At 33.0% G+C, this 19,088-nt stretch overlaps 2 protein-coding genes across 4 annotated transcripts; one reads left to right on the forward strand and one right to left on the reverse strand.

Moving 5' to 3' along the window:
* Positions 1-2,379: 2,379 nt before the first annotated feature.
* Positions 2,380-12,552, forward strand: SMC3 (structural maintenance of chromosome 3). The gene is made up of 28 exons (XM_022894923.2): positions 2,380-2,628; positions 3,609-3,698; positions 3,867-3,968; positions 4,209-4,385; positions 4,469-4,599; positions 4,884-4,962; positions 5,051-5,208; positions 5,295-5,370; positions 5,556-5,684; positions 5,751-5,895; positions 6,087-6,217; positions 6,900-7,052; positions 7,166-7,355; positions 7,749-7,882; positions 8,332-8,490; positions 8,765-9,073; positions 9,173-9,349; positions 9,601-9,684; positions 9,771-9,980; positions 10,080-10,169; positions 10,255-10,376; positions 10,447-10,602; positions 10,697-10,804; positions 10,906-10,966; positions 11,548-11,682; positions 11,810-11,897; positions 11,977-12,049; positions 12,131-12,552. The coding sequence occupies exons 1-28, from the start codon at positions 2,479-2,481 to the stop codon at positions 12,249-12,251; spliced, it is 3,738 nt and encodes a 1,245-aa protein (XP_022750658.2). The 5' UTR covers positions 2,380-2,478; the 3' UTR covers positions 12,252-12,552.
* A 406-nt stretch (positions 12,553-12,958) lies between these two features.
* LOC111299624 (beta-1,3-galactosyltransferase GALT1-like) lies at positions 12,959-17,040 on the reverse strand. Of its 3 annotated transcripts, XR_016329889.1 has the most exons (9): positions 16,742-17,040; positions 15,430-16,234; positions 14,950-15,185; positions 14,548-14,829; positions 14,275-14,403; positions 14,110-14,202; positions 13,909-14,006; positions 13,722-13,829; positions 13,464-13,495 (listed from the first exon to the last, which is right to left on the reverse strand). XR_016329889.1 is itself a non-coding variant. In XM_022894924.2 (8 exons), exons 2-8 carry the CDS (start codon positions 16,196-16,198, stop codon positions 13,289-13,291), a joined length of 1,911 nt encoding a protein of 636 aa, XP_022750659.2. In that variant the 5' UTR covers positions 16,199-16,234; positions 16,742-17,040; the 3' UTR covers positions 12,959-13,288. The 3 variants fall into 3 exon arrangements, 1 of the variants encoding a protein (XP_022750659.2); XM_022894924.2 differs by lacking the exon at positions 13,909-14,006 and having other exon boundaries at positions 12,959-13,495; positions 14,023-14,202; XR_002691324.2 differs by having other exon boundaries at positions 13,909-14,202.
* Between the last annotated feature and the right edge of the window lie 2,048 nt (positions 17,041-19,088).

Below are 19,088 nucleotides of genomic sequence, written 5' to 3' on the forward strand. Positions count from 1 at the left end.
ACAATTTTTATTTTATACGTGTAGACACATCTAAACACAAAAAATACATTTAAAAAAATATGTCAAAGGAAAATATGTTTAATACGTGATATAACACAAAAATACGTTTAACATATTTTTATATTTATTTTAATTTAATATAAATAGATAAAAATTATTTTAATTTTTAATTTTTTATTATGATACCTAATTAACTAAACAATATACCATATAAAATTTTTTAAAATATTTAATTATGATAATTTAATAATTATTATAAAATTATTTTTATTTTAATAATATAAATACAATATAAATAATAATATTAGAACAATGCATCATTATTTTATCCTTTAATCTTTAGTAGTTATATCATTTTGGATTTGATACTAAAAACTAATATAATTATGTATATATTTATGATTGTTATATTAATAATGTATATATTAAAATTTAAATATTTATATAATATGTTAAATGCATATTAAATGGGTATCAATTTTTTGGTATTTTTTAAATATGCAAGTATTTTTTTATATTGGTAATGTAAATATAAAATATAAAATTTAACATATTAAATATATATTTTTCTTTGTAACTTTTTATAATAAGATCAAAAAACAATTTTTTATTAAAAAAGGAATTTAGAAAGACAAATATACACTTAATTGTAAATAACAAGTAATGTCCAATAATATGATAATTGTTAAAGCAAAGCAAATCCAAATCATATAAATATACAACAATTTATTATGATGATAATAAATTAAATTTATAATTATAAAAAATTATATGATCATCTTAATAGTATAAATCATGATATGTGATTATTTTAAATTATAAGAGTTAAAATAAAAAAATTATACATTTGAAATTAAAAATAATACATACTATAAATAATATGTATAATGATAAAAAATTAAATAATTTATTTTTTATTATATGATACGATATTATTAAAGCGTAACTTATAAATTGTTGTTATTTTTTTAATATTTTGAAACTAGTTGGTTGGTATGTTTGATGATATGTATCAACTATCTATTTGTGTATTTTAGTGTTATTCGTGCATATTATTGTTATTTATGTTAGTTGTATCATATTGCATATAACATGTATAATAAAAATATCATATTCATATTTAAGATTTAAATGTATTTTATAATTTTTATTATATTTATATTTTAATAATTTATGTTGTTACATCTATCAAATATGATAATACAAAAACGCAAATTATCAGACAAGTCGACAACCTTGATCTCATCGCCACATTGGCTTTTGCCACCCACGCCTCAACTGTTGGATTGCTTTCTAAAGCTACAATGTCACTTATGATTATGAAATTCTCAATTTTTTTCCATTTTGGAACAGAAAGGTTCCATCTCTTTATGAAATTCCTCTTCACATTCTTCCGTCCTATATGGGCCTGAGCTAGGACCATTAATGACATTTTTTTTGGGTGCTATTTGCCGACAAGTAGGAAAGTTGAATGTTTGCTTATTGGCCTAGGGGAAAAAAACAATAATTTGAAGACCCCAAACTCCCAAAAGTCCTTTGCTTCATTGTGGCATTTATCAAATTCAGCCTCCAATAGGAGATTGTTTTAAAGGTGTCAACTTATAATGAATTTATTAATTTTATCAATGAAAAAATTTTCCTTTTAATTTATTTGTTTTTCAATATTTAAAGTGTCTATGGATACCCTAGTTCCCCACTTGTATCTGCCTCTGACTCTACTTCTGATGTAAGCTCCTCTGATTGAAGAAGTCTTTTGGAATATCCGGAACCATCAAGCCCACACTATGAAAGGAAATTCCAAAAATGGTGATAAAAGGAACTATGAAATCTAGTTCATCAAATGGAAAAATTATGGTAAAAACAGAGACTAGAATTTGATTTAAAGGCTAGCATCAGCAACTAAATGGCAGTGAAAGTCCTTGGTTAAGCTTTCCTCCTAATGTAACAAACAACAAATTTCCAACATGTAAAAGCATATATAGAAGATTTTTTAGGTTATTCGACAGCCATTAATTTTTTTATGGTAAAAACTTCAGGATGAGGAGAGTTTTTTTATTTTAAATTAGGTAGTAAATTTCAAAAAAAATTTATATTAAATTTATAAATTATCCACAAAAAAAAAAAACTAATAGTGGAATTCGAAACTCACCTTACAAATGAAATATTGGAACTGACATATTATTAAAACCTTATAATCCTTTTTTCTCCTATTAAATTATAAGGAAAAAAACCATCAAAAAAGAAAATGGGCTTTATTTGCAAAATGCATGTTGAAAAGTTTGAAACCCATTAAAAGCCCAAGCTAAGGCCCATTTCTAATTTTCATTTCAAATTCCCGCCAAAACATCTTTAATATGTTGCCAAAATATTTTTAGCCATATCTTTCTCTTCCTTCTACTCCCTCACATTTTTCTCCAAAAACTTTTCATTCAATCGGAGTCAAGTGCAGCGAGTTGACTCAGCAGCCATTCATATCAGATGGGGATGGAATCGTCCGATGAGTTCTCAACTCACGAGCCTGACCAGGCCCGCGGAGGATCTCGAGGCCCGAGGTTGGTCATTAACGAGATGGTGATGAGGAACTTCAAGTCTTATGCCGGTGAACAACGCGTCGGTCCTTTTCACAAGGTAAGATTTTTTTTTTTTTAAATTTTGGTTATTAATTTCATAGTTTCTGTTTGTTTTCCTACAAAGTGCTGGAAATAGAAAAGGAAAATTGCAGAATTGACTTGAATTGGCTTTTTTTTTTGTTATTAGTTTCGTTATCTCCGTTTGGTTTCCAAGAAAATGATGGAGAGTTGAGAAGGAAATTTTAAATTGCACGAATTTAACTTGAAATAGATTTTTTCCCTTTTGTTATCATTCGGCCTGTTTCCGTTTCTTTTCCGAGAAAGTACTGGAAATTGAGAAGTAAAATTGCAGATTGATATGATAATTTTAAAAATTTAACAGTTTATTGTTTTGTTTTTGTTGTTAAGCATCTAACTTTAAACCAATTATTAGTTAGTGAAGGGTCAAATCTGGATATAAAAAATTAAATATTTATTAAACGTGAGAAAACATCACTTTTAATAGGTCCCGGAGACGAAAGAAAATTATTAAGTGAGAGATTTGATAATTTGATAATGGAAAACAAGTAGAAAGTGAGCTTTTCATTTTTTTTTTGTCATTAGTTTAAGTGCTGCTTGGTTTCGGAGAAAATAATGGAAAATCAGAAACAAAATCTCAAATTGATATGATAATTGGACGCATTGAACTTGAGATAGTTAACTTTTTTTTTTTTTTTATTAGTTTGTTACTTTCTTTTGGTTGCCGAGAGAGTGATGGAAATTGAATGGGAAGTTCCAAATCGATATGATAAGTTCAAAAATTTAATTCAAATTAGGGTTTTTTGTTCATAAGTAATGTTTGCATTTCATGTCTTAGTTTTTTTAGGTTTGTACTTTTTAGCTATTAACGAGCAAAAAAACCAAAAACGATGAGTTTTTTTTTTCTTTTTTTTAAAATTTCCTCAGTTATTTTCTATTTAATTTTTAGGAAATTAAAATCTATTTCATTGACTATAAAGTTTAAATCTTTTGCTTTTTTTTGTCTTCTATGGAATTTAGAGTTTTTCTGCAGTGGTTGGACCAAATGGAAGTGGTAAGAGCAATGTGATAGATGCCATGCTTTTTGTATTTGGGAAGAGAGCAAAGCAGGTAACTTTTAACACAATTTTACTATTCAATCATTTGGGTGTCTACGTTTTGGCTTGTATATACTTACTATGGTACTTAATAATACGCTAGACATTACCTTTTGTCTTTTGAGGGTTTTCCTTTTTCTGTATTTGTTCGTCCAATGATTTTGTTGATCTAATTGTGCAGATGCGGCTAAATAAAGTTTCAGAGCTTATTCACAATTCCACTAATCATCAGAATCTTGATAGTGCTGGTGTTTCTGTTCATTTTCAGGAGATTATTGATCTGGTGAGTCTTTTGCATCTGGGTTTTTCTTGATTTTGGCTATAGGTTTTCAACTTAGCTGACTGAACATATACAAATAAAGGTTGTGAAAAGCTCAATGCTGCATATTAGTTTCTCTGCTCTTTAATTGCAAAAACCTTGAGTTTTAGGTAATTAAATTTCATTGTTGTATGTCTCTAACAAAATGAAGCCTTAAAAAATTTTGAGGTGGTTATACTTGAACTAATTCTCTACTGAATGCAGGATGATGGGACATATGAAGCTGTTCCCGGAAGTGATTTTGTTATTTCTCGGGTTGCATTTCGGGATAATTCTTCCAAATATTACATCAATAACCGTGCCAGTAACTTTACTGAGGTTACAAAGAAATTGAAAGGGAAAGGAGTTGATCTTGACAATAATCGATTTCTTATTCTTCAGGTTCAATATAGTCACAAGATGCTTGCATTTAGATATTTCAAGTTCTTTTTCTACTTGTTTTCAGTTTTTATTGGTTGTTATAGGGTGAGGTTGAGCAAATTTCACTGATGAAGCCAAAAGCACAAGGGCCTCATGATGAAGGTTTTGTTGAATACCTTGAGGACATAATAGGAACTAACAAATATGTTGAAAAGATTGATGAATCATCTAAGGAGTGAGTATTTTTCAACAAATTTTAGTCAAGATTTATCTTATTTTTCTCTCCTCCATCCAATTCCTTTTGAACTTGGAAACAGTATGCATGTGGAAATCGTTATTGCCAGATGGTGTCTGCTTTTTTACACTAGTATTTCAGGCCTTTTAACCTGAAATTTGATCATCTTATACTTGCCAGCTACCAAGACAGTCCACCATAATGAATTAAATATTAGCAGTCTACTGTCTTTTAGAATTGCCATGTTTAACACCATTGTATGTTGTTTTCTTTTGTGCTGCTAGGTTAGAAATTCTCAATGAAAAACGTTCAGGTGTTGTGCAAATGGTTAAATTGGCAGAGAAAGAAAGAGATAGCTTGGAGGTTTGTTTATGATGCTAATTTTCCTGCTTTTTAGATTGATGACATCTCTAATATGTTTACTTCATCTGTTATATTTTCTGTGCAATAGGATGTTAAGAATGAGGCAGAAGCATATATGCTGAAAGAGCTATCTCTCTTGAAATGGCAAGAGAAAGCTGCAAAACTGGCTTATGAAGATACCAACTTGAAAATGGTTAAACTGCAACAAAATGTATCCAACTTAGAAGAAAATTTGAAGAATAAAAGGTTGTTCTGGTCAAGACATGCATTCAGTTCTCATGACTATACTTGAATACATAACTAAGATTTAAGGTTGTGATGTCCTATTTCAGGGAAGAAATTCAGGAAAGCAGTAGGAGGTTGAAGGAGCTTGAGTCTGTGCACAACACTCACCTGAGAAAAAAAGAGGTTTGCAGAGACATGCCTATGGAAATATTTTAACTTGATTGATATTAGATATTCTTGCTTATTTAGTGATTTTGAGTACACAGGTTTTAGGCAGTCTATGTGATGATTATGTTGGCTTTGTCATTCTGAATCTACCTTGGGCTTATTGAAGTAATAGCTGAATAGTTTTTATTGTAAATAATTAGGAACTTGATAATGATTTGAGAACCTGTAAGGAAGACTTTAAAGAGTTTGAAAGGCAGGATGTTAAATACAGGGAAGATCTGAAGCATATGAAACAGAAGCTGAAGAAACTTGAGGGTAAACTTGAAAAGGTATGTTAAAGACCTGATTTACTTAAATTGCGCTCTGGCATTCATCTCAATTTGTTCACATTCCAGGATTCATTAAAAATTGAGGACATGACAAAGGAGTGTGAGAAATCAACAAATCTAATTCCAAAACTTGAGGAGAACATTCCAAAGCTTCAAAAGCTTTTGCTGGATGAGGAGAAAGTCCTAGAAGAAATGAAAGAGAATTCTAAAGGTAAAATGACTTCTTTAGACTCTTAGTTTTTAGAATTTTTATTTGGCCATGTAAATAAAGTAGACATTCTTCCTTCTTACAAATGAAGCAACCTTATTTAGTTAGAAATCAGGTTTCAGCTGTGTTTTCTTTTGCTTTCATGGTCAATTGCAATCAGATTAACTGTTATTTTTCATTTGCTTGATGAGCAGTTGAAACTGAGAAATATCGCTTTGAACTTTCGAAGGTTCGTGCTGAATTAGAACCTTGGGAAAAAGAGTTGATTGTGCATAAGGGAAAACTTGAAGTTGCTCACACTGAAAGCAACCTTCTAACTCAAAAGGTGTGGCTATATATTGCTATTCATTTGCTAATTAGGCTGATGAAGTTATGCAAGCTTCTAGATCTTTCTCCCTTTAATTTTAAGTGATTGCGATCATTTTCTTCTATTTTCTCCCAAGTAGGTTGGAACAGAAGTGATATTTAGTAAATTTCTTTTATATCATGAAACTGTTTTCCTCCATAAGAATCAATCTTAATAAGATTGCATCGTTAAGCAGCTATTTATTAAAGGTTTTATCAGTGTGCCCAAAAATGAATCCCTTGAAATCCAAAGTAGCAAGTTAGGGTTGCTTGGTTCGCTCACTTATCCATTTCTTGTATGTAATACTATCACAGTATGCTTGAATTATAGCTACTCCATTGCCAGTAGAAGTAAAATGAATATTTCTAAGCAGCCATCATGGCAATTTTTTTATTTAAAATTTTCTTTAATACTACCCCAGAACTGCTAAAGACAGCAGTTTGATTTCATTTGTTGCAAGGATGCAGATTTTAACCACAATGGATAATTTGAGACACCTTGTTGTTCATGAATGAGCTAGCAATGAAATTGCACACTTGCAATTAAACAACCTTTATTCATTTGTTTCTTCATTCTTGTTCTTTAAGGTAGTTTAGTGTTAGAATCTTTCTTGGAGGAAGGCTCAAAATAGTTGGTTTAATTTGAGTGTTGACTCGTTCAGCATGAAGCTGCTCTTACAGCTTTTAAGGATGCTCGAAAGGAGATGGACAACATATTGGGGAAAACTGAAACAATAACTGCTGCCGTTGAAGATAAGCGAAGTGATCTGGAAAAGAAAAAGCATGAAGCAATGGAAGCACGTAAACTGGAGCAGGTTCATGTTTCCATGATAATTGGTTGATCTTAGGGCTTCTTTTTAAAGCTAATTTTCTATTTCAAATTCTTTTTCCATCATAGAATATGTTGAGAAGAACCTATCTTTTGCAGGAATGCACCAAAGAACAAGAAGCATTGATTCCTCTTGAACAAGCTGCAAGAGAGAAGTTTGCAGAACTAAAGTTGGTGCTGGATTCTGAGAAGAGCCAGGGATCAGTTTTAAAAGCCATTTTGCAAGCTAAAGAATCCAAGACAATTGAGGGAATATACGGCAGAATGGGTGATTTGGGTGCTATTGATGGTGAGTTTTCTGTTTTCTGGTTATATTATCTTCTATTAGCTCTTCCCATCTTTTCAAGATTCAGGGAATAATAACTGCTGTATGCTGGAACTCTTTATGACTTTATGTGAATTTAAAATGTTTGGACGTGTGTATGGAGTATTCTTTTGTTCTTTTTGTCTTTCTAGTTCCCTCCTTCCATTCTTGCCTCCTTGTTTCTCCTCCTATGTTTTATTTTGAATTGAATTGACAAAATGATAAACAAAATTTTTGGTTGCAGACCATCCTTTTCTAGTCAATCAGTTGTATGCTATGATGTTTAATACATTAATATTATTGCTCATTATCTTCTATTATCCTATGATTTGTACAATGAAGTTTTTCTTTGGTATGTAATTCTTTGTTATCCTGCAGCAAAATATGATGTTGCCATCTCAACTGCATGTCCTGGACTTGACTATATTGTGGTGGAAACCACTGCTGCAGCACAAGCATGTGTTGAACTACTCCGGAGAGAGCAACTTGGTGTTGCAACATTCATGATTCTGGTATGAGCTGTGCATCATTGGAAGTCCTGTAAACCTTCTACTCTTATAAAATTTACTTAATGTGATCTTCTTACCTAAGTGAACAGAGCTTAATAAGCTGGTGGGGTGCTGATATTGTTCTTAGAATCTAAATACAGATTAAAATTTTGTCATCTTGTAGCTTATACAGGCTAGTTGAACATAGTTGCTGTCATTTAAATCGCTTTGGTAAGAAAATAGGAAAGAAGCCTATATGTGCCAAGGGATGCATTGGATGGAAATTACCAACTTTGTGCCCTACAAAGTTTTAATATTTTGTATCATGTATAGTGGTTAAAACATGAACAGTTTCATAATATGGTTGAAATTTGCTAAACTGAAAGATTTTCATCTTGGAGTAATATAACTTGGTAATGTCAAGTTTAAGTTGTTGGCTATCAATTTCATCACGACTTTCTTGACTCATGCAGGAGAAACAGGTTGATCTTTTAGACAAGTCAAAGGAGAATGTAAGAACCCCTGAGGGAGTTCCACGTCTCTATGACTTGATTAAAGTTCAGGATGAAAGAATGAAACTTGCTTTCTACGCTGCCCTGGGAAATACAATTGTAGCAAAGGATCTTGATCAGGTAGATGCTCGTTTCTCCATAATTAAGCAGATTGGTTTAGTAATTTATTTCATGTGTTACATGGTAACATTCCAGTATCTGCAAGGGATATCAGAATTTAGACATGAGAGGTTAGAGAGACATATGAGGCTTTAGGTAATGGCGGCGGACATGAGAGTATTCATAGGAAAGTGCAATCCTTTTGATGTGGTTATATAAGGAAACATAACATACTATTTCCGTCAAATCTCATTTCAATATGAGTAGCAACTGAAGCATTCTCTCTTCAATTCAGGCAACACGTATTGCATATGGTGGAAACAAAGAATTTCGACGTGTGGTAACACTTGATGGTGCTCTTTTTGAAAAATCTGGTACCATGAGTGGTGGAGGAAGCAAGCCACGTGGAGGTAAGATGGGGACATCTATTCGAGCAACCAGTGTGTCTAGAGAAGCCGTTATTAATGCTGAGAGGGAGCTTAGTACGATGGTTAATTCATTAAATAGCATCAGGCAAAGAATTGCTGATGCGGTGAGGAGCTACGAAGCATCAGAAAAGGTAGTTGCAGGGTTGGAGATGGAGATAGCTAAAAGCCTAAAAGAGGTATTCTTAGTAATCATTTTCCCTAGTAATCAGTTTTCAGGAACTTTTATCATTTGTTAATTGGAGTTTCATGCAATATTTCCTCCCCCTCAAAAACAGATTGACAGCTTGAATTCAGAATATAAATATCTAGAAAAGCAACTTGAGTCCCTGGAGGCTGCATCTCGGCCAAAGCAGGATGAAATTGATAGGCTTGAAGAGCTTAAGAAGATAATTTCTACAGAAGAAAAAGAGATTGATCGACTCATCCGAGGGTCTAAATGGCTGAAGGAACAGGTGCGTATGAATGTTGGCTAATTACTTTGAATTTAGAAACTTTGAGGTCAATTTGGATGCCCACTTGCAAAAGTATAATCTTTTGTATCCCTCATTTGTTTTTCTTTTTCTTTTTTTTCTTTTTTATTTTGATCTATCATCTTCCCACTAGATCATTCTCTATAAGTTTGCAATACTGACAGAATTTAGGATGTAAAGTTTTCTATCTATTGATGCCATATTACTTGCTTAACCTTTTCCTCTGCTTTTAGGCTTTAGATCTGCAGAATAAAATAGAAAATGCTGGTGGTGAAAGGTTGAAGACACAGAAGTCTAAGGTTGAAAAGATACAATCTGTAAGTTCTGCATAACATGAAATTTACAAAATCCTATTCTGGAGTATCCATGGTAAACTACTAATTCATGCTGCTGGCTTTGTTAGGATATTGACAAGAATAGCACGGAGATCAACCGTCACAAGGTTCAAATAGAGACAGGTGAGAAAATGGTGAAGAAATTAACAAAGGGGATTGAAGAGTCAGAGAAGGAGAAGGAACGAATCATTGAGGGGAAGGAAAAGTTACATGGCATGTTTAAAGATATAGAGCAGAAGGCATTTATAGTTCAAGAGAATTATAAGAAGATGCAGAAGGTTTTAAGTTTCTTCCTCTACTCTCTGCCATACTTTATGGTAAAGATGAAAGCAAAGTGATCTTGTACAAATGCATGACCTGTTTCTCCTTTTTAACAGTTAATTGATGAACATGGAGAAGTGCTGGAGAAATCAAAATTGGAGTATGACAGAGAGAAAAAAAGTGTTGATGAGTTGCGTGCATCAGAGGTATTATGTAATTTAGTGCTTTTTTCTTTTTTCTTGGTTGGGCTTTTTCTTGTTGATTTAACTTTGTTAACTTGGTGATTTGCAGGTTGATGCCGAGTTCAAATTTCAAGACATGAAAAAGATGTATAAGGAGTTAGAAATGAAGGGGAAGGGTTACAAGAAAAGGCTTGATGACTTGGAAATTGCTCTACAAAAGCACATGGAACAGTATGTCACTTTATGGTTTTAAAACTGATTGCTTTACTTTGAAAATGACATTGTATCTTGTTGGTTGCAGGATACAGAAAGATCTAGTGGACACTGAAAAGCTACAAGGAGCCTTGGCTGATGCGACTCTAACTGAGGCCTCTGACCTGAAAAAGGCCCTTGAAATGGTGGCATTGCTGGAAGCACAGCTGAAAGAGATGAATCCAAACCTTGATTCAATCTCAGAGTATGAATTTTGCTTTTTTTTTTTAGTTTTAAATGTTTCCAAAATGTAATTTATTTTCTTCTATGAATGTTTACAAAAGTACTTGTTTTTATAGATATCGAAGAAAAGTATCACTGTATAACGAGCGAGTTGAGGATCTTAACACAGTTACTCAACAGCGTGATGATATAAAGAAGCAATACGATGAATGGAGAAAGAAAAGGCACGAATATCCTCTCATTTTATTTTTCCCTGTTGTGACTTCAAAGTTATCGTACCATAAGTCATCAAATCTCAGTCAACTGTTTTAATTATAATTTTTAGGTTGGATGAGTTCATGGCAGGATTCAATGCAATTTCCTTGAAGTTAAAGGAAATGTATCAGGTTTGTGTTTATGCCATACAATAAACTGCTATTTGCCAAAAATAGGCTCTTGTTTTATAGTTTATGAGTAATATTTTTCGTTGGGGGTGACTGGGGTGGTGGATTTGGGCGAGTGACAGGCCAAAAAGCAAGATTGTTGTCTAGGTTCTTGGCTGTCCTTAAATGGTGGTTTTCCCTTTTAGATTTCATTTTTCTTGTTTCTCGTTTGGACTTGGGAGTAGACTTGATAATTCGTGTAGTTATGTCATATAAAATACTGACAATTTGTATATTCTTATCACGTTTTACATGAAAATTGTATGTACAATATATGTTGGAAAACACAAAATACATTTTTTAGTTTTGGTTAAACTGGTATGGTATTTGCTAAAATTTTAATCAAATTTTTTATATAATTTTCGTGTTATGTTACTGTATTGTGTCTTAAATTATCGGGTTTATTTGGAAGTAACCTCATTAATTTGCAAATGCTCAAGTTATCCTTAATTTTCCCCTCTTTTCAATTTCTGCTGGTGCTAGACTACTTCCCTTCCCTCCCTTTCATAAAGTAATAGTTCTAGTTTACTGACTAATCTGGACAGATGATCACGCTTGGAGGAGATGCAGAACTTGAACTGGTGGACTCTTTGGATCCTTTCTCTGAAGGCGTTGTTTTCAGTGTTAGACCCCCAAAAAAGAGCTGGAAGAATATTGCAAACTTATCGGGTGGTGAAAAGGTTGCAACTGCATGTCGACTGCCCATTTATAGAATGCTATACATGGATGCCAATGATCCTTTTTACCCCATTCTTCTTAAATCTTAAGATTTAGGTTTTCTAACTTTTCTCTCATAACTACTTTCAGACTCTCAGCTCGTTAGCTCTTGTTTTTGCTCTTCACCATTACAAGCCTACCCCACTTTACGTAATGGATGAAATTGATGCAGCTCTAGGTACATTTCTAACAGATGCTGAATTTTTTTCCTTTTTTCTTTTCTGAGGTTCCTTTTAAGTATTTTCATGGTGTTCCAGACTTCAAGAATGTTTCTATCGTTGGACATTATGTCAAGGATCGGACAAAGGATGCACAGTTTATAATCATAAGGCATGTTTCTTTCCCAAAGTACCTTAGCTATAAAAATATTAATCAATTTTACATATTTTCTTTATCTTATGCAAACTGCAGCCTGAGGAATAACATGTTTGAGCTGGCTGATCGACTTGTCGGGATCTACAAAACGGACAATTGTACTAAGAGCATTACTATCAACCCCAGCAGCTTTGTGGTGTGCGAGAGAGCTGCATGATTCATATTTTTAGAAAGATACATCCTGTTGAAGTTTGTTTGCTTTCCATGATCATTTTGTTTCATACTAACCTAAAACTATGTATAATATTATTATATATGTACTATGAACATCTTGATATGTTTCTCCTATAAAATTGATGTTGATGATATTGACAAGGAAATGTTCCTCTTTAATTAGAGAAAATGAGTTGTCTCATATACACTATAACATGGTGTGTTATGGATGTGAGCTCTCTTTTAACTCAAGAACATTAATTGATGTATAATAATATATACTTTAATTTAATTAGTTTCTTTTTATCATTATACTACAATTTGATGACATGATCTTTAACTTTATTGATGTGACATTTTGATTAATTGTTAATGAAGTTTATGATAACGTGAATTTATTACGTGGTAACAAATAAATTTACATCACCAATTTTTTAGAACCTTCCCTAAAATTGCATCACAGTTTCAGGCATCATAAAATGGCCACTTACTTCCGAAGGCTTGGCACACTGATGGAATGACAGCAGTGATGGCTTTATCGGCATTGCCTTGGCTAGAGTAAACTTGCTAGAAATTTTTGGGACACAAGATATTAAAAGCTTGCATAGAGAAGGTTCATTGATGCAAGTCAAGCAACAGGAATGTTATAATGGCAGACAATGAAAGATCAACAATGTCTTTGAAAACAACTTCTGGATTCAAGCAACATAGTTGAAGAAAGAATATTAACAGACATAAATATATACTATCATTCAGAAAACTTTTGTTATCTCTAAATGGTGCTGTACAATCTCTCCTTCCTTCATCTCACTCTGTCTCCCTCCAAAGAGCACCCTGGATGGATCAAAAAAATGTAAAACTAGAGTCCTTTTTAAAGAAGATACAGTTTTGACTAATGGATTGAATCGGTAACCTTCTTTTCTACAAGGTCTGAAGGATTTTTATATCAATGTTTAATCTAAAGATCTAGTAGAAAAACTGTAGTCAAACAAAAATCTTTTACTTGTGAATTACTAATCTAATAGCTATTAGGTTAGCTTATCATCCGCAGCATTTAGCGACACTTTCTTCTTGCAACTTCTGCCATAGGCAAAGCAACTCTCTGGGGCTTTGGTAGTGTGCAACAACATATCCATCCTTGCATCCTTCATTGTAGACTCGCTTTTCATTTATGTAATACACCTTCAAACCTTCCCTTTTCATATCTGCTATCCAGATCCCCATTGCTACATCCTCCAGCTTAAACATCTGTAGTGACAAGAATGACCAATTTTATATCGACAAAAATTTTGTAAATAGTAATATAAGAATGGCAGAACACAAAGGTGACCGTAGAGAGAAAAGCGAAGTGGAATACGAGTACAATATAAAAAGCTAGCATGTGGTAAGGGAAGGGTGAAAATAAAGCAGAAGGTTTAATTGATCCAATGAAACCATTGCGATAGTAATGAGTGAATATTGGTAGGAGATTTACCCGTAAATGGCCTTCCTTGTGCTTTGTATTTACTGCTTTAGCTATGTCATTGGACACCACATAACCAGGGCCATGTGCCCAAGGAGGGTAAGTTCTTCCAGGATATTCCTTCAGATAGCAGACAGAAAAGCAGTTAGAGACAACAAATAAAGTCAATTAGCCAAGCAATAAACATTTTCATGCATACCCGGAAACTATGATCCCCATGCCACTGCTATTGTAATTAGTGCTTATCTAATTGAGCTTGTTAATCCCTTCAAACCCGTTTGAACAAAATGAATAGATCTGCAGACAAAATTACCTCAGGTCTGATATACCATTTACTGTCAGCATTCCGATGAGGCTGAGCATCATAGTTTATAAGACCATATAACAACCCATGGCTCACATTTTCTTTACTTATAGAAGCTAACACTTCATCGACACGAACAAAGGCATCATCATCTGTCTTCATAACATACTTGGCTGAAACAGCATCTGTCTGTTAAAAACGCAAAATAAGCCAAGAAGGTAAAACTATCAGAAAAAAAAATGTGAGACTGTAAGAACTTACCCCAAAAATGCAGATTGCTACAGTCTTCCAAGTAATAAGACCATAATAGTCAACAAAAGGCATCAGTTGAATGTCTCCATATGTCTTTATCTCACTCCAGAGTTCCTCATTCACTACCTGGTTCTTATGCTGCAGTATATAGTGCAAACATTTAGTATATCTTTCCAGTTTTCCGCACTTTCATGTACATTAAGGGCCAGATCAACATCAAAATTATTCCATGAAGGACAATATTTTCACCAAATGATAATGAAATGAAAGTATGGTACTCACTAGACCAACGAAAAAGCGCACTGCAACAGCTCCTGACTTCACTGCTGGGTACTGCATCCATGTTCTGCGTACAGCCATCCTACGCTTGAAGTTGTTTGCTGTAGAAAATACACCAATAAAGAGGTCTAATGACTGGTCTAGTTGGAGAGGAACCACTCTCAGGGCATCCAAATCATTAATGTGCTCTATGTCCTCAGATGTAGGTAAACCACTGGCCAGGACAGATGTTAACTTTATATCTCCAGATATCCTTACTTCAGTCACAAGCCATGGCTCTAGACCCTATAACATCCTCATAAAAGTTCAATTAATTCATGGGAAAATGCAAAAAAAAAAAAAAATTTAAACATCACAATATAAAACGAAAATTGAGTTAGAACTAAGAAAGAAAAGAGAAATTACTTCACGGTAAGCAAATGATGTTATATGCTTTCCATCAACAGTCATCTGAAATCCTTCTTCACCCACCCGAAGTGTCATAACAGACAAATAGCCTAGTTTAAATGGAAAGTATTGTCTGCTTCTAGTTTTGTTTTCTGTCATGGATGACCATAGAGAAATGACTGAGGATTCATTGGTTGCAAATCTCCGGCTATCAACTTTACCCACCTTATCACTGCATTGCTTCAAATCATCCACTGCATATCATGCAAAAGAATACTGTAAATAGATATAGCCAGCCAATGTCTCCTTATAAAGATTCAAAAGTTGCATAAGCATATAACTATTGAAATTTGCATTTAGCCTTTGTTACACTTGAATAGAGGGCAGAAGGGATCAAATTTGTATGTTTTTACATAACAACATTATTGCTCTAAATGGCTTAAAGCTTTGCCTAGCCAGACTATTGGGCAGAGTCTATAAAACGAGTAGGCAAATTACCTCTCTTATTTCCTACAACTGCAGAGGGGCAGCGCTCTTCTTCACCCCAATCATTAGCAGCAGTCCATGTGTTTTGGACAATTACAGGATCCTCAGTATCCTTATCACCTTGGAGGCGAACATTGTAATGTAAAACGATTGGAGGATCTGGCTCCCCTGGAACTGGTTCCCCGGTTAAATCAATTCTGAAGCTTCCCAAAAGACCATCTGGAATGCCAATTATAGTAATTGCAGAACCTTGAATAAGTCCACATGGAATTCTCAGTTTATAGCTTTTATCTCCGAAATCTGCAGCATTCATTTTGTTTAAGAAATAGGGACATTGTTTCTCCTTTACATTCTGATCAACTGTACTTTCATTAGCGTCACTTTGTTGCTTCTTCACCACAGTATCCAAAAGATTTTCCCATGCAACCCTAGCATCTCTAACCGCCTCTAACGCATTAGGCAAGCCTTTAGTATAGTTCACTAGATGCTTCATCTGATTCCATGTCAATAAAGAACTTTGAACTTCATGAGAGAAATTCCTCTCAAGAAAGAGTCCTGAGACCAACCTGTCTGCGAAAACTACATGATTAACAGCTTCTGGATTTTGAACCGCTTCAGAAACAATAGGTTGAATCCATTTAAGAGGCGGCTCAGTCGCGTTATCGGTTATACTAAGTTGAAGGGAATTCTTCCCAAAAGGGTTTTTGATCATCACAGTATATCTCAATATCAGCATCACAAGGAAAGACCCCAGTAATAAACTTCCCAACCATTTCTTCATTTTTTTCTGAACCACTTTGTCATGTAACTGAACTTTCTGTCATTTAATGCAATCACATAAAAATGCTGATATGGAAACAGAATTAAGGAAATTCAATTGAAACTCTTTCCTTTCCTAATAAGAATGACCTTAGTTGTAACTCTTAAGAACAGAATCATTCAATTTAACAAGATAAAAGTAATTTAAGCCACAATTTCCAAAGATTCTTATAAAATCTAAGCCAAACCAACCACAGAAAGCAAACCAAGCAAAAAAAAAAGAAGAAGTCATTCAAGACAAAGGAGATAAGTCAAAGAAGCAGGCAAAAGAAATTGACTAATGCATTAGCCAACACTAAAAATAATACATAAACAAAACTAACATGAACCTATCCGCAAAAATCAAACTTCAGAACAGATGATCATACTGCAAACAGAACAGGAAAGAAAGAAAGAAATTAAGATCACATGCAAGTAAGAAAAATCATTGAAACATAAGCTACCAAGATTGATATATATATATATATATATATATATATATATATATATATACTTAGTTGCAAACCTGGATTCTTGATGGGTTTTTTGTCTTACTTATGGAACCTTGGTCAGTTTGGTAGGTTTTGACAGAAGAAAGAAAGAAAATGAGAAAAAGTTGGCTAGTGCAATGAAGAATAAAGGAAAGAAGACGAAGTCTAAGGGGAAAGATTCGTGGAAAACAAAGAGGAATTGAAAATATGAATATGAAACAAAGAGAAAAAGAAAAAAGAAAAAGAAAAAAAAAAAGAAAAGGACGGTTCTGTAATGTTGGTGGAGCTTTGAATTTTTGAACTTGAATTATACGCCAAAATATGAGGCAGTTAGATACATGGAAACTATTGCTGTTGGCTAGTCTTTGTTTTGTTTAGTGTTTAGACTCCAAGCAACTATGGTCCAATAAAACAACTGCAGCCAACAATCTAATCTATGTTCTCCTAAATTACTGTTTTCTCCTCTCTATTTTCCTACAATTATTATTATTTATCGGCAAACCCAAGTTCTATCATGGCCCAAATGGGTCAGGTAGATTCCTCAACGTGTTGTTCCTTTTTAAGCATACCCCAATACCTTAACTGCTAAGATTTATCAATTATGGAGCTTTTTTTTATTATTATTATCTTGGTGTGAAATTTTTTCCCTATCTAGTTTATATTGGGTTTTTGGTACAATGTATCACGTATACTAATATATAATTTTTTTAAAAAATATATGTATTATGAACATGTACTAATATAAGCATATTTTTGAAAAAAAATCAATATAGTAACTCATTTTAATTATGATTAGATTGATTATTTTTAGTTAAGTTTTAAAATTTGTTTGAATACTGCACTTAAGCATTTGACTTAATGTAAGTGTATACATCTCACTCTTTTTCAAATAAAAATTTTTTTTTTTTATAATTTTTATAGTTGGATGATAAAAAAAAAATAACTACAAGGTTGTACAGATTATAGAGCACTCTGATCGTTCATATAAAGCTTAGGTCTATAGTTTGAATTTTGATTCTTGAAGAGAGATCATTGCTGGTGTGCCGAAGACCCGAAGATTTGGGTGGTCTTGTAATGAGCAGCATCCATGGAAATCAGCAGAATATACATGGTTTGTCAGCATACTTGAATGGAGTCTATTATTGGGATCATCTTGATGTTATTGTTTCGTTCGATATGGAAAAGGAGGTGTTTCAAATGATACCATTGCCACCAGATATTGGCAGATGACATAATCCAACAATCTGTTGTTGCATTCGGTGATTCTCTAGCATTCATTACAGTTCATATCAATTCTGTCTTTGAGCAAAACATGGAGCAAAAAGTTGACAAGTTAACCCAGACTTTATTTTGAACATGTGATTGGATTCTGGAAAGATCATTTTGTTCTGGAATGGGATGGACAGTTGATGTTATTCAACCCTACAAAAAAAAAAGGATTAAAATGATTTTTGTTGATGGAGTTGCAGATGTCAGACTTTCAATTTGTTAAGTTTACAGAAAGCATAGTTTCAATTAAGGGAGAGGTGACTGAAATTATAGTTAATCCCAACATCGCTCGAACATAATTTTGATTTTATTTGTAGATTCCTATTACAGTTAGTGAAAGTTGATTTTCATTTCAGATTCACAGTGTAATTTTTTTTATATTCATGTTTATTTGTTTTTCTTTCTTAATATATATGGTTTTTTTATAAAACTATCATTAATCTGTTCAAAATTCGATTTTGATAAAATAATTGATCGAAATGATATAATTTAATTAATCGATAAAATACTGAATTAATTTTGAGTTAAAAAAATTTTAATTTTTAATTAATTTGGTTCGGATTAACCAAATTCGTATCAATTGTAAAGATCAAAGATCCATTAATCTTCATAATTTCGATTTTGTTTTTTAATCTCCATAGTAATTGGATTGGTCATGATCCAAATCCCGCGAGCAAACCATCATCCTTACTTGCACTAGTGGTAACATTACCAGTCTTTAATCAATTGTTTGCTAGTTAATTAGGTTAGGTCGAAAACCAATTGACATATTTAATGGTTATCCAATGGTGAGGTAAGAGCTGATGATTGAAGTCAAGTCAAAGTCCATGACATATTAACTAACAGCTTTAGGCCATTGCCTGGAAATGGCATATTTGTTCCTATACCTTCATAAGTTGATATTTCACTGTCTTTTTCATCATTATGGAAAAAGAAATTATTATATGTAATATCTAATAATTTGAACTGCTAACAAAAGACTAGATCTGCTAATTTTAACAATTCATCAGCAGCCTTCTCTCAGTTAGTTGATTCATTTGTAGCCAAATGGCAGCTTCCCCTTGGATCACTTTTGTCAATAGTTAAGACAGCGTAGGACAACGAGAGATTTTA

This window comes from Durio zibethinus, chromosome 18 (assembly GCF_047325235.1).
Source record: "Durio zibethinus cultivar Kanyao isolate XHJ-2024 chromosome 18, ASM4732523v1, whole genome shotgun sequence".
In the NCBI taxonomy this organism is placed as follows: domain Eukaryota; kingdom Viridiplantae; phylum Streptophyta; class Magnoliopsida; order Malvales; family Malvaceae; genus Durio; species Durio zibethinus.